This window comes from Glycine soja, chromosome 3, assembly GCF_004193775.1.
Source record: "Glycine soja cultivar W05 chromosome 3, ASM419377v2, whole genome shotgun sequence".
Taxonomy (NCBI): Eukaryota; Viridiplantae; Streptophyta; class Magnoliopsida; order Fabales; family Fabaceae; genus Glycine; species Glycine soja.
In genome coordinates, this window is record NC_041004.1 from 46876213 (window position 1) to 46892290 (window position 16078).

The following is a 16078-nucleotide window of genomic DNA, read 5'->3' on the forward strand; positions in this document are numbered from 1 at the left end:
CTTATGATGCTTCATAAAGTTTTCCAAAATGGTCTTTTATGTTGATAAAATTTTCCAAAAGGCAGGGACTTGCACTAGTAAATAAAATACGTCCGAACAGAAAACCATGAAATGTCGAATTTCTGCTGTAATCAAAGTACTACCAAAAATTGAAAGAGGTCCGTTGTCAAAAAGACTAAAAAAGAGGATGTGTATTAGTATATATGGAGATTGAGTATGCTAAGTAACGTGTAAATCAAAACCATTATTATTTGTGGGCTTTGTTATTACTGTAAAATTCCGCAAGGCAATCAGGATGTGAAATAAAAATGTATTATTGTAAAAACTTTGCGTTTGCCGGGAGTCGAACCCGGGTCTATTGCTTGGAAGGCAATTATCCTAACCGTTGGACTACAAACGCTTTTTGGTGCAGGATGGTCGTACAAAATTAACCTTTCCTATATAATCTACAGTTGCATCTACAATCCAAATTTTATATTTATACCTTTTCCAATTCTTTTTAAGCATGCATGTATGTGTATATATATATATAATTCATTCGTTATTTTATTTTTATGTTAATTGATAATACACTTAACTCAGTCATTAATTTTGTCAGTCATATTAAGTTTGATTCGGTCATCAACTTGAGCAAAATATTTAGTCACTGGTTGCATCATATATATGTAAGTATAATAAATATATATAATCATCATATAATTGAAACTTAGTGATTTACATTATAAAGAATGAACTTTCAATATTTATGTTGAGTAAATATGTAATTTTGTTATTAAAAGTATTGATTTAATTTTTAGAAGTTTGAGCGCACATAACTCAATCTTCAATTTTATGAATTTCGTAACAAATTAGTCAAATTTTATGAATTTCCAGTGTGACGCATGTAAATGTAAATGTGGAATTTGTAGATGAAATTCGTTTAAATACACATCATAACTACATCTAACGGTTCAAAATTACTTCTTTTAAAAGTAATTTTACCCAACTCAGTTTCCAAATCAGTCCAATAACATTTGAAGGATGAACTCAACAAGTTATTGTCAAGAAAAATAAACTTGAGTCTATCAATATATATGTGGATATATCACTTCAATTAATTTATGTGGCTAAAAATATAAAAATGCCATCACAGATTAGGAACTCCAAGGTTCACAATGATACAGTAACGCAACACGTGGAAAACAAAATTTGACAGAATCCAAACCTCCCAAGCTACAGAAGGTAAGTTTCAGGTATTAAATTATAATTTTAGTTACTTAATTTTTCAAATTTATGATTTTATTCTTTCTAATTTCTAATTGTAATATGAGTTCTCCAAGATTTACAAATTAACAATTTTATTTATCTATTAGATTATTAATAATAATAATTATGATGATTAATAGATCGAGTTGTTATGTTATTATGAATATAAATGTAATACTACAGTCTTTGAGTGGCTGACCGCCACACCACAGTGAGAGAGAGGTGAGGATCCATTATATTACCAAATCATGGAACACTCTAATCTCCAAAGATGCCCAACCCTGTTTGTCACCTCCAACGCCTATCTTCATTTTTCTTACCATGGTTTTGGCTATGATCACCTCAATCACAGCTACAAGTTTGGTGCAAAGCAAATGAGTGTATGAAGGTAATTCATATATAATTCCTGTCAAAGGCCATTTTTCTTCACTGAAATTGAATCATGTGCGCTATAAGCCATAATTTTACAGACTAGACAAAATCATATGGTTTCAAATTTGCAAGACGAGAATCAACACAAGTGAAGGAAATTTAATGAAACAGATGTTTATTAACGTACTTGAGTACACCAAATTAAACTCGTCACAAGGAAACTGAATTTTACAAAAGCGAAGGAAATTTCAAACTTGCATGGATTTTACTTTTACTTATAATTATATCCAAATTAATCTCAAACACTGGGCTTGATGTTGGTGGAATATCCGGTTTGCTTATCAGCAGCCCTATCCCAGAGCATTACTCCCCCATACTTGGGCGATCTTTTGACAAAAGGCAACACTTGTGTTATGAGCGTTCGTGTTGGCACAAAGCCACTACCAGCCGTAGCTGGCGATGGAGATGCAGGAAGTCCAACATAAATTTTCCTAGCCCTGATGGACGAGATCCACTGGTTCCACGATTTCTGGAACTTGGTGGGGTCACTAGACTCAAACTGACATGGACCATTGTTGTAAAACTGAACCCAAACAAAGTCAAAGAGCCCTGTTGACAGTGCTCCATTCTGGTGTTCATCAGGGAATGGACACTGTGGTGCAGCTGTTAAGTACACTTTTCTGCCCCCTCCTTTGCTGTGCTGAGAGAGTCTCCTCGCAAGCACAGCGTAGAAGCTTTCACCGCCACCAACTTCAATGTCAAAATCCACGCCATCCAACACTGCATCACCCAATGGTCTTGTCTTTGATGATTTTCCTCCCAAGAAGTTGTTCCATATGTAATCTGCCACCTTTGTAGCATCATTAGCGGACGACAAGGAGTAACCTGTCTCGCCACCTCCAATTGAGAGAATCACCTTTATGCCCCTCTTCTGGCAATTCTTTATGTCTTTGCTCAAACTTTTGCAACCGTTTGATGCAGGGTCGCAGTGTCCTGCTAGGTTTATTTCTGGTTCCCGCCCACCGCCAAATTTTGCCAGAAAGCCTATGTTCACTATTTTGTATAGTCCAGAGTTGCATGTTTCGCTCAATGTGCCCTCGCTCTCGTCTTGGCCCCAGTAAACCACTATGTCTCCGCCATTGCTACTGCAAACCAACCCGAGAAAATTCAACAGAAACAAAATTGAAACTTTTGCTGTTTTATTGCCCATTGCAACCTTAGCTTGATTATACACTGACCAAGTTAATTGGGGACCAATTTATAGAGCCTCAGAAGATGGTTTAGTATACATCACGTACCATGCAGACTCTCTGCATTCGTGCAATAATTGCATAGAAACGTCTTAATTAAACTTAAATTCATGCCATTTTTTATATTTTATTTTCAAATTACTTGTCGTTTTAACATTAGACATGTACAAAAAAAAAACTCAGTTGGGTAAGCGTAATTATCTCAAACAATGTGTCGGCAAGTGCCACGACGTGACTGAAGACAAACATCAAGAGCAAAGCATGTTAAAGTAATTATGTTCATTTGTCTAATTCTCGTTACATGGAATCTGATCATTTTAATAACTTTTCTCTGGATAATATAGTAGAGGACCCGAGAAAGAGGATTCAGTTCAGACCCTTACCTTGTTTTCATTTTCTATATTTATCTTATTTAATTATTATCATTTATTTACGAAAATAATATTTTCCACATTATAATATTTAATTACATTGTAATCTATCTATTCCTCTTGACTAATGTTTTTTTTTTTACAACACTTTTTGTAACAAGAAAAAGAAAGTAAGAAGATAAGAGAAAAAATTAAATAAAACAAATGATATGATAAAAAGAAAAAAATATATATGGTAAATAAATAAAAATAATATTATGCACTCTTCTTTCGTCACCGTAATTATTTTTATCATTAATCATTACAAAACTACATGATGCATTACGATAAAAAGAAATGTAATCCGTGACTCACCAATTGTGATAATTATATTTAAGTAGACTCGTCAACTTTAGAAGACAAAAATGTAGAAAGAAAAATAACATACAAGATTCTAAAACCAAAAGTGTAATGTCACGTAAAAAAGGAAAATAAAAGTATAATGCTTGTCCACTCTATCTTTTATGCCGAAAAATATACTAGATTAGCCTGGGAGAAAATACTCAGTTACTATATATCTCTCGCAGGTTCGATTTTAATTTTTAATTTGCTATTCTTTTTTTTTTTTTAAGAAAAGGGAGAAAACTCCAAAGTCCAAAGAAAAACTAAAAACTGCGAAAGAAAAAGGACAGAGCAAATTAAAAAAAAAATCTCCAAATGCCCAAATAAGGAATGGCCAAACTTTGATAACTGATCTGCTTCTCAAATTCTTGAAAGCAAAAATACTTTGAACAAAAGGAAAGCATGAATGTGACTGAAGACACCTACAGTGGTATCCGCTCTATCATACAGGTGATATTGGTTTCTATGTTTATTTTAAAATTATCTATGTATTATAATCAAAACGATATATTTTTAAACTTAAATAATTCATTATATATATATATATATATATAGATATTAAAAAATTGAATAATATTGCTGTAAAATATTGGTTAATGTTAATATTTAATCTAAATCCACTTGTATTATTAGATTTAGTGCATTTAGGGATGACAACAGAACAAATCCAAAGTGAATTTGACTATCATCATCGTCTCTTTCTTTGCCTGTGCAAGTGAGACAGATTTGGAGGTGAATTTAAAAGAGACCAATATAAAAATAAATAAAAAATCAATTTCATCTTCATTAAATCGAATAAATTCACTCATCTTTTTTAAGATATATAAAGTTTATTAAACTTTTAAGATTTCATGCACCGATAAAGTTTCAACATATCGAAGATCTATTTCCTTTACATAGTCTATTCAATTCTCCAAAACAAAGTAAGAAAAACATATGATTTAAGGCATGGATACTAATGTTTCAGGTGTATTAAGTGAATGGGACACTCCCATTTATACTTTACTTTCTAGGTGTTTTGTTGACCTCGTATATGAACCATCCTTAGTCTATTACATTCAGTCCCCAGGTCAAATACTAGTGACCATGGTCCTGTTGAGACATCACCTTCAAACACAATTATTGGCCACCCTCATGGTGGACTTGATACTCAATTGTGTGTCAAACATAGCAACTTCGTAATATGGTGTTTGACAACAATTGAGTGTTTAAAATGCTAACCCTCCCTCTAGGGATCAAAAGAATAATTCAAAATGACTTCTTCATATTCTGACATGATCGGACAACTTAGTTAGGGATACATATTTCTTAGGTCGAAATCCTAGGAGATGGAAACACATTTGAATGCTCCAATCATTAGTTATCTTTGAACCGTTTTCTAGAAGTATTTTAATGCTGAAACACAAATCTAATTAATATGAAATGAAAGAATTTAAACATTTTGAGAAAGATTCAAATCATTTTAAGAAAACCACCATTATCATAAAAGGTGAGTGATCGATTCTATTCAAGACTGAAAAATAACTAGGCAATGACCACAAATAAGTAGAACTGATAATATAACTTGGGAGAAAATGACTTAAAAGTGCAAAAGAAAAAAGAATAATAGTTTAAGCGGTTCATATTTTATTAAATTTATTATGTAATAACAAAATTTTAAAAAAATAGAAGAAAGAAAAACATAGCAACTGTAAATAAGAACAAACCTTTTAGTTGTATTACAGTGTTATTGTTATTGTTGTTATTATGAGTGTAACAGCAGTACGTCCAGAGGGATTCGCTCAGTTGGGCTTGCAGTTGCAGTTATTTACAACTAATATTTATAGTTTTCACCCTAACAAATAACTATATATAAAAATAAAAATAAAAAGCCCAATAAATATAATAAACGCAGGTCCCACACTTATTTTTCCTCTGAAACTAACGCTTTCTGTTTCTGTTTCACCCCTCTTTCTTCCACCGGAGTCACAACCGTTGATTCTTTCTGGGCCCATAACGTCCGTTGATCTTGCGGTAAACCAAAGAAAGAATAAAGATGGTGTGGTACGAAAGGTGAGGGGAATGCCGTCGGCGGCGAAGATTCACCAAGTATTGGAGATCAACTTGATCTCTGCGCAGGGCATGAAGCCGCCTTCGTCTCCACGGCGGAGGCTCCAAACCTACGCCGTCACGTGGATCGACCCCGCCACCAAGCTCCGAACACGCGTCGACAAGCTCGGCGGCCACAACCCTACCTGGAACGACAAGTTCCTCTTCGGCGTCACAAAGGACTTTCTCGCCGGCGACACCTCCAGCGTCTGCGTCGCCATCTACGCCGTCGGCACCTTCCGCCACCACCTTGTCGGCACCGTGCGCTTCCTCATCAGCAACATGTTCTCCCCCGACGCCGACGACGCCACGCCCTGCTTCAGCGCCTTCCAGATCCGGCGCCCGTCGGGGAGGTTCCACGGGGTCATGAACATCGGCGCCATGGTGATGGACGGCTCCGGCTTCCCCGCGCTGGAGAAGATCTCAGCGCTAGGCTACCGCGACCTCATGGGAGAGAAGATACACCAGCGCCGGAGGAGAAACCGAAGGAAGAGGAAATGCTGTCGAGTGAATCTTGGGAGAATTTTTGCACGGAGGAAGGGGAAGGGGAGTCTTGGACGGCGTCGTCTTCGTCGTCGCCGAGAACGACGGCGGCGTTGAAGGATTGGAACGGATTGAGGGAATTGGCGGGAAATAAAGGGTTGGCAATGTCGGCTTCGGGATTCTTGTGCTGTTTGGTAACTCAAAGAAGTGTTCACCAACCCATCATCACACTCTAATAATGTCATGGACGGTGGAGATCGCTGCTCACTCATCTTTCTCTCCCTGTTGATGTGTAGTATCCTATGCTCCCTTTCTCAATTCCAACGCAAAATTTAGAAGGAAAAATTATATTCTTTGGAGTTTGTTAATTTGTATTTTGCCCCCATAAATTGGTAGTGGGAAGTATGAGGTTTACAATGTTTATGTAAAAAAAAAAAAAAAAGAGGATTAGAATGGTGAAGTTGATTTTTAATGCGGGTTGAGGAAAGTCATAACCCATGTGGCTTGATCTCAGTTACATAGTAGTTTACCAATGGCAATAAGATCATGGTTCTAATCTCTTTTTTATTGTCACGCACAATATAGAAATCTGCATCATAATTCATAACCTAGAAACTAGTACAAGGTTGGGCCTTTCACAAGATCCATAATTTTTTGGGGTCGATTTTGAAGCTTGTTTTGTTTAGCAGCCTGTATTTTGAAACAAGTACAAAAAAGGCCCACCAACGTCTTGACTTCTGTCTGTTTGTCATTAAAAAATTCATTTTCGTAGTACGTTCTAATGTAAATTTATGGTTAAAATTAGTTTAAACACATTCTAATTATGTATAGCTTCATTTGTTTAAGTTTTCTTTAAAAATTTGAAAACAATTACTTTTTTTAGAACTGTTACATACCTTTTTTTTAGAAAGAAATGTTACATACTTATATAAAATATAATTAATTTTTCATTTGGTTATAACTACTAAAAGGGTTCATTTTTTTAGAAATTAGTTATAAGTAATATTTTTTAATAAATAGTATATGTATAAATAATTTCAACTACGATTTTTTTAACGATCCTACACTTGATTTATAAAGTTTTGTACAGACAGTAGGATATTTTCAGAAAATAATCGTAAAAGGTGAATATAATGTATCTATTATCGTTATGTTAAGCATTTAAGAATTAGTAATAAATTATGTTTTTTTATTAAAATTTTAATAAAATGTATTAGCAATATATTATATGTTCCACTTTTAATTAAAAAATATTATTTTCAATTCTTTAAAAATAACGGATAACAAAAGTACACTAGTATTTGTTAATTCCAACGTAACAGCCAAGGGTATCATAGTTACATTTATGTGCTTTTATATAAATCTTACTAATTTATTGTTATCAATGTGTCGTTTTCAACTTTTCATGATCGATCGATCGTCTTTCCTTCCAAAGCTAAATACCAGTTGATATACTCTGATATGGATCTACACATGTTTCTAATTTTTTTAATGCCATTAATTTCCAATCAAATGAAATAGAACTCAGACGGCCATGACAAAAAGAGACTTTGTCTCGTTAAAATGGGTCCAAGAGTTAAGTTGATGATTTGTTCATATCACTTTGTTGTTGTGCAATCACAATTACTCCCACTAATTTCTGTTGGAAGTTGGAACAATGCAACTCATGAAAACAGGTGGCGATTTTATGTTTTCTCTCATCACATGGGTAATTAGTCATTCTCACTCTTCAGGTTCAGGTTCTATTTGGAAAAGCAAAACCGCCTAGTCTAACTATTTTAGCCAAGGTTGATAGCCAACGAGTAAATAATGTCTAGATCCCATGTGAAGTACAGTATGCAAACTACAATACATTTTGATGTAAGCATGATTAAGAATTAATTAAGGGGGTTGACCAAAAAAAAATTAAGCAATTCATCATAATATATTCTCCGGCTTGTAAGCTGAGGATTATTTCTCATCTATATAGTTTATCTCGACATCATTTTTATTCAATGTGAAACTTCAACATGTCCCATTTTTTTCATCGCTACGCGTTATGTGGGACTTTCAACACACCCTTCTATCTAGGTGTGACCACACCTCCCCTCCCTCAAAGCTAAAGATAGTACTAAGATAAATTATATAAGTAGGGAGTGATCCTTACCTTATAAGTAGGTTTTGTAGAGTTGAGTTAAGTACAAATTCACTTTCTCACATATATCACTTTACAATCTTAAAATAATGTTGTAAAAAATATAATTTTTAAAAAAATATTGGCACTAACAAAAAAAAATTAAGTTTCATAGTGTCACTATCCAAAACCTACCCAACATTAACAAATGACAAATCTTGCCATTTGCTTGACTTAAATCAAAGCACTTTTTGCCTGTGCTGTGCAGCAAAAGTCAAAATGGATGACTCAAACAAGCAGCATGCACCAACAAAAATTCCATTACCTTATAAAATTGTTTCTGTTGTCATCGAATCAAATGAAGATTGTAGTACGGCTTAAGAAAATTGATGCACTTCTTCTACTTGTTTTCTTCTTTAATCCAATAAGTATGCACTTGTCTGTATAACTCATGTTATATACATCATATTCATAATCAATGTTGTCATGTTAAATTATTTTAATTAATAACAATTCTAACGTTTTGGTTTTAATTACTTATTAATTTATTATAGGGTGGCGATAATGACACGTACTTTATATGTTACTAATTGAAACAGAAGCATCTTTATTTTTAAAAATAAACAGAAAAATAGTTAAAGAAAATAGTGATAATAATTTTTTTTAGAGAAGTAACAGTTACATTTTGAAAGTTTAAGAAGAAAATAAAAGCAATTATATATATTAAAGGGTAGTTTAAAAATAAAAAATATGCCTCATAACAAAATATGTCTCGTAAAAATACACTAAAACATATCATTGTCTTTATTAATCGTTATAGATACATAACAAAACAAAAGAGAAGGGCTAAAAAAATGCCTCGGTGTGCTAGCTTCTTTTTCTTTAATAGTTTAAGTTGCATTCAAATAATATGAAGAAACACTTCAAATATATATATATATATGAAGAAACATTATTTAAAAAAAATGTAATTTTGGTTTGGTGTCCTCCCCTCTTTTCGGTTTGCCGTCGCATATATTATTATTGGCCTCCGTTTGTTAAACTGCGTTGCTGTTTATAGATTTTTAAAAAGTAAAAACAAAGCCAGCATGCATAATTCGATTCAATCTCTCAAACTGAATTTCACTGTATATTTGGATTATTTTATTATGTATTTGCAATATTAAAATTATTTTTTTGGTTAAAAAACTCCATAAAACTTCTATTATAAAAAAATAATATCGGATCCACCCTGTCATGATTATAGGCAAACCAAGTGAATATAATAAATTAGTAAGAAGCATAAAAATCTCACCAAAACCTTCAATGTTCTAAGTACATAAATTTAAGTTCATTAACAAACGTCACTTGCAATTAATAATGCATTCGCATAGAAATTAACTTATCGAAGCTTTGTAATCAGAAAGTTTATAATTGAGTCATAAAGGAAGGTCATAGTCTAGCCATAATCTTAAGCCACAGCGTAAGCCAATGGCAATTCAAGGCATAATCCTTGGGAGAGAAAGCAAACCATTGGCTGAAACGTTTATTTATTTATTTTGCTCTCAATAGACTGGATCTTAAGCCACTTTTGCTTTCCACAATCTTCGTGTTGGAAGAAGTTATCAAGTTTTCAAAATTGCAGCCCCACATGCCGATAGTAGTAAGAAAGCACTCGTTACATGCTGATAACTTTTTTGTACAAGCCCATTGTGTCTATGCCAATTAAGTTTTTTTAAGTATTCTCCATTGGAAAAAGTTGCACAGAATTTCTAATCTAACTACTCAACTAATTTGAAAGATAACAAGATTATGTTGACGAACAACCTTAATTGGATGTTAGAGTTGGAAATTCAAATTTAGGACTAAAATAATCATGAATCCACTTAATGAATTAGTTTTAATTAAATTGATTTTTTTTTTCTGTAATTAAATCTCACTTAGGATTTATAACATCTAGTCCAAAAATATTCAACCGAGACCAAAATGTAATATATCATCCTAACACGGGTTGAGGGATTCATATGAACAAAATTTCTGTCCTTTTGCAACCTATTAAAACCATTATGATGGTTGTTGTTCCATAGTGGTGCTTTTGTTAAATGATCATTATGACCTTGTCGGGGGAGGGGGAAAGTAAGCAAACGTCTTTGTGGGGTTGAGATGTCAAGGGACTCAACATCCTTCCATGGGAACATTGATCTCTCTTATAGTAGTTAGAGATCGATCATCAAGTGGGACAAAAAAAAGCTTGAAATCATAGGTCGATCCAAATGTCACGGGAATGATACAATTTTAAATGTAAGTTAAATTAATTATCTAATCTGATCCCAACTAATTTAATTGATTTTACTAAGTTTAAACAAATAGACTCATTTGCTCACTATCGGCTTGACCTGAATTTATTACAGTTAAATTGATAAACTAGTATCTAGTATCTTCAATGATTCATTAATTTACTAGACCAATTTTAAAATAAAATTGTACCCAAAAAGTTTAACATAGTTGATATTTATCCAACGAAAAAAAAAACATAGTTGATATTAAGAATTTTGATCAAGGTTCGATTCCTAATTTTATGCATGAAAAAGGAACTTTTTTTTTTATGGAACTCATCTGCACTTTAAAAGAGATTACTTTTCGGTTATTGATTATAACAATACTAACAATGTACATCAACAAAAAAAATGTTTTGCCATTTTTAGGTGGATAAGTCTGTCTTATCATACTTATGGTCAATTAATCTAGTTAACTAATGACTAGTTAGATAAATTGTGTTAGTTACTCTCTCTTTTTTTCTTTTTTCTTTTTTCTTTTTTAAATACAGAATTGCGTTAGTTATTAATGATTAATACGATAAGTTTTGGACCATATTTTTTTATAGACTTTTTTTATGTAGATATTTTTTATAACTACATTTTTTTTCATCGAAAACATTTCTACTCGAATTAGATCGAATCATTATGAACAGCGAAACTTTCCATCCAAATATATTGAAATAATCCAATAACAGTTACATACTCAATGTAGACAATACTAATTTAAATCAATTTTCTTGTATCTTTATTATTAAGTTTTGTTATTTAAATAAGTATGTAGTTTTCATATTTTTTATTGAATGAATTTAGTTTTCATATAGCATCAATTTAAAGTTTTTTTTTACACTTTTAACAAATCTAAAATCATCTTATTATGTGTTTTTTTTTAATTTTAACGTAATTATTATAAATACCAATAAATTTATCATATGGCATTTTATAACTAATAAAACTTACTAGTATTAAAAAAAAATACTTAAATGTATACCGTGAATGCATTCCAATTAAACTCTTCACGTAATCATAAGTGAATTTTCTCTTAAATATATGCTATAAAATTTTAAATAAGTATTAGCCTGTCATTGTTTAATTAAAAAAAAACTGTTGGAAAAAAAATATGCTATATAACTTTTTACATTAAAATCTTCAGTTTCTTCTTTTGTCCTTTTGTTTCGTTTGAATTTTCGCTCATCTCCGGGGTGTTTTCCAACACTGTAACATTATGCAAATTGCAAGGTTAACCATTAAATAATCTAATAACCCGAGTTGAATTGTCACATTTCACCATTTTTCAACTCCACTAACCCAATCCTATCACTTCAGGGTGGTGCTATCTGCGTGTTTGAATTACATTAAATCAGGGTCAATTTTTCCAATAACTTCTTGAAAGATTTTTTAAATAATTTTCCAAAAAAAAAAAAAAAAAGTCTATAAACGAACACGGACCACAACAGCAGCTGTTATAGATGTTGAAGAAAGGCAAGTTCAACCGAAAAGCTCACAGCGTCAACTTGATTGGTGGATCAAGCCATTCAAGAAAACAAAATAAAAAATCAGCGAAATAGGTACAATTGAGTGATTTTACTCTTTCATATATATATTAACAAGAATAATATTGCTCTATTGAACAGAAGGATTAAACCTCTAATAAAACTTATGTCTATAGTAGCGTCTTTTTTATGTTTGGTCTTTTTCTTTTTTTGGCCTTTTAATTTTTTTGCCACTCTCTCTTATTTCGGGAGTCATGTCATTCTTATACATGAAATCTGGTACCATATTTTTCTCGAAAAAGACCTGTGCGAAAATGCGTTTTAGATTTTAGTAATATTGGTGAAAGTGACGATAGATTAGAAGACATAAAAGTATATATAAGATTTGGGGTTAATTGGATAATAAGTGTTGGGTTGAAATCTTACCGAGCAAAATGATGAAGTGTATGAATATATAAAATGATAAGTTGTAGTGATATTAACCAAATAAGAGCCATCGTTTTCAACGTTTGGCCATAGTGTCTCATTTAATGCATGCCATGCTTTTTGTATTCCGAAATATATTTGGCAGGTCTTGATTAAAAATTGTATATATGCATTACAGGACAAATGAATCACAGCGTTGAATCTGATATTGGAGTCTGGGGAGGAGGTTTTCAATAAATTATTAGAAGTGAGGCCTGACTTAGTGTGTGCAAGGTGGCTTGGCTGGAAAGAGCCTAATGCTATAGTGGTGCTGCCACTACCAACTCTTTTTTAGCAATTCTAATCTCTACACACTCTCCTTCAGCCAAAGGGTCAGTATATCACAGTCATATTAGCGTTTGATTCTTGCAATGGCTTTTGAGCCATCTTTATACTTTTCTTACATTATGTCCAAACAAAAAGCTGAGGTGTGACTTGTGAGCTTCAACATAATACTACCATTAGTGATTAGGTGAATAGGCCCAAAGGGCCATAAATGCTTAATTGCACGTAGTGATCAAGAGCCAACAAACCGATAATCCAAGCCCACAGCTTTCTTTAAGGTTTTAAAACCAAAAAGAGTAAGAAAAATGAACGGGGGATATGGAATTAATTAGGGGGAAATGGAGAAAAGAAAAGGAACAAGACAAAATGGCAATCGAAGGAGGTTTGCCCCTCGTGGTAGTTGAATTTTAGGTACTCTGTTGGAGTTGGCAAAGTATATCCCTCAAATTGAGAGAAAAGGGAAAAGAGTGTCCTTCATTGTTAGAAGGGACCAAACCAAGGTAAAACATCGTCACTAGATATGGGAACTTGAGTATGACTCGGTGCTTCCGAGAAAATAATAACAAAGAAAGAAAGTACTCAAAAACTCAAAGTAGTGTTGAACCCTTAACCTTTTGAGGTTTATCCCGTTTATGAAATGAAACGATTTTTTTTTTATTCAGCAATTTTGTTATGATAAATGATATTCAATGTATTTTGCAACTAAAATATAACAGTATATCTAAGAGATCAAACCATTAATATATGTAACTAAAATATAACAATTTGTAATAATATCAAAACTTTTTAATTAAAGATGAAAATTCACACATATAAAAAAAAATATCAAAGTCCGCCATTAAGCCCACAAAATTCATGGATTTCACTGATCAGATCCAAAATTTGCTATAATTATACATATATTTTTTTTAAAAAAAATATCTGTTATTTACACAGTTTGTGGGTATAACAGACCGGTTGGTAAACCTTTGCCCGTAAACCCACCCATATGAAAACATATTATACAACCTCTCTTCAACACTTTAACGTCTACACATTAATGTCTTCTAGTTACAATCAAATTTTGATATTTGTTTACACATCTAAGCTCCAATCGAAATACTGAATTGAGATTTCAACTCAATTGCATGCCATTCAACTAGATGTTGCTGATTTATCCCAAAAAATGTCCATAACTCATTTATTTATTCTCAAGACTCAAATACACTTCATCATCTAGAATAAAAATGTGGAAAGATATTCAAAGATTTCGAGTCTCATCTGAAATCGAAATATCACAACAAGGATTGAAACAAATTTCACTATAAAAAATGTATACAGGATATTTTCCTTTACAAGGTTATTATTTAATGCATTTCTTTTTAGTGATACTACAATGCTCACGTTTAAGTTTTTGGTATTGTGTTCTTCAAGAAGTGTGTGTACCAATATGTTTAAGCATTCACAGGATTGCCCACTAAAAGTGAAGTTTTAATTAATGCTTGACAAAATGAGATAGTAGATAGGAAGTTAGGAACTTGACAAAATATTTTACTCAACTGAAATAATAATTTTGTCATCACTTGTTAGACAACCAGAGACAATCCAAAATTTACAGAGTACTGAGTAAAATAATTGATTTTTTATAAATATTAATTTAATATAAAATAAGATTCTTTAATCATATGTTACAGAATAAACAAAAAAGATCATGTAAAAGTTATTCAATTATAGACATAAAAAAGAAGTTATTCAATTATTGATGTAGAGAATTTATATTAATAACATAAATTTAAATCATAAATGTACGTAAATATATAAACTATAAAAAAATATTTATTTTCTGTAATGGATAATGGATGAGGATTGGAGATGACAGGCGTGGGGATAAGTAAGTAGCATGCCAGGTCTCTTCCGATTCTCCGATCCTCGCCATCAGACAATTGTTTTCTTGCCTAGTGTCACTGTTTCCAATTCCTCGCCAAATCTCAATATATATATATACATACAGTAACCTCAAAATAATATAAGTAACGAGTTTAATTTTTATGGTTGATGACTGCAATGATTTTTATATTATTCATTAAATAGAATTTTTTTAATGAATTTTAAAATAATTATTATAAATCCTGGTAAAAACACAGGAGGGTTACTAAGAAAAAGTTAAGGCTAAAATTGATCCATTTTAAAAATTTATCATGTTCACTTTTAGTTTTTTGCTTACATTTTTTTTCTCCAATTTCTATTGTTTTATTATAGTTGAACTTGAAAGATATAATAAAAAAATTTAAAATAATCAAGAAACAAAAATGTCTATGTAAAGTGAAAATTAAAAATAATTTTTAAATGAGATATCTCTTTTATCTATTGGTAGATCGACAATTTTATGATACATTATAATTTATTATTAAATAACCATATACAAATTTCTTATATTATCAGTATGTTTTAATTAAATTTTAATAGTAAATTATAAAAATTTAAAAATAAAGACATAAACAAAAGTAATACGTTCAAAATTATAAAAAATAGTGTTAATTTATTAAATTATAGTCTAAATTTGTTATATTGTCAATATATGTTATTTTTATTATTCGTAAATTTCGTAGAACGAGGAATAATTATGGTTCTCACTCCATCATAAAATATCTTTGAAGGGTTTCTCATCCTTATCTTAAATGGGAAAATTTCCAAACTAGATTTTATAAATAGTCAGTTTTTGTAATGATTCAAGTAAAGAAAATTCAGTTTTTTTAAAAAAATATATCTCCTTACCAGATTTGACAGTAAAGTTTAAATATTTAAAAGTCTGAACTTGTGCTTGGCGTGCTCTAAGCTCCGAAACTGATGTTGGATTGAATTAACCTCAACAACTCGTGAAATTTAACTAAAGGTCCAAGTCCTTCTTGGGGCACAACCAGTCCTCCTGCTTGATTGTTTATTGTCTCAGTTAAATATATATGTAAAAAAAAAAGCAATATATTTCCCACCAAATTTGGCAATAAAGTTAAATATTTAAATATAAAAACATATAAAATTAATTTAATGATTAAAAAAACAGAAATAAAAAGAATGAGAAATAAATTACAGGTTTAAATCTTCTTATTAATATTTTAATAAAATTAACAAATTAACCTTTATCAATAAAAAATATATTTCAATGTATGAATAGAAAAAAATTATGTAAAAAAATTATTATATTTCCTTAACATATTTGACAATAAAGTTAAAATATTTAAAAGTATGAACATAAAAAAAT

General features: G+C 31.4%; 2 protein-coding genes and 1 non-coding gene across 3 annotated transcripts; 1 reads left to right on the forward strand and 2 right to left on the reverse strand.

Annotated features, from left to right (window-relative positions):
- Nucleotides 1-328: 328 nt before the first annotated feature.
- TRNAG-UCC lies at nt 329-400 on the reverse strand. The gene has a single exon. It is a non-coding gene; the product is annotated as a tRNA-Gly (tRNA).
- Nucleotides 401-1766: 1366 nt separating this feature from the next.
- On the reverse strand, nt 1767-2886 carry LOC114407773 (basic endochitinase-like). The gene has a single exon (XM_028371012.1). The coding sequence runs from the start codon at nt 2825-2827 to the stop codon at nt 1916-1918; it is 912 nt and encodes a 303-aa protein (XP_028226813.1). The 5' UTR covers nt 2828-2886; the 3' UTR covers nt 1767-1915.
- A 2514-nt stretch (nt 2887-5400) lies between these two features.
- On the forward strand, nt 5401-6677 carry LOC114407774 (BON1-associated protein 2-like). The gene has a single exon (XM_028371013.1). It carries the CDS (start codon nt 5681-5683, stop codon nt 6305-6307), a length of 627 nt encoding a protein of 208 aa, XP_028226814.1. The 5' UTR covers nt 5401-5680; the 3' UTR covers nt 6308-6677.
- The last annotated feature ends 9401 nt before the right edge of the window (nt 6678-16078 follow it).

What these genes read in the sequence shown, in the direction of transcription:
- LOC114407773 (XM_028371012.1), bottom strand. Translation starts at nt 2,827, where the DNA reads ATGGGCAATAAAACAGCAAAAGTTTCAATTTTGTTTCTGTTGAATTTT.
- LOC114407774 (XM_028371013.1), top strand. Translation starts at nt 5,681, where the DNA reads ATGCCGTCGGCGGCGAAGATTCACCAAGTATTGGAGATCAACTTGATC.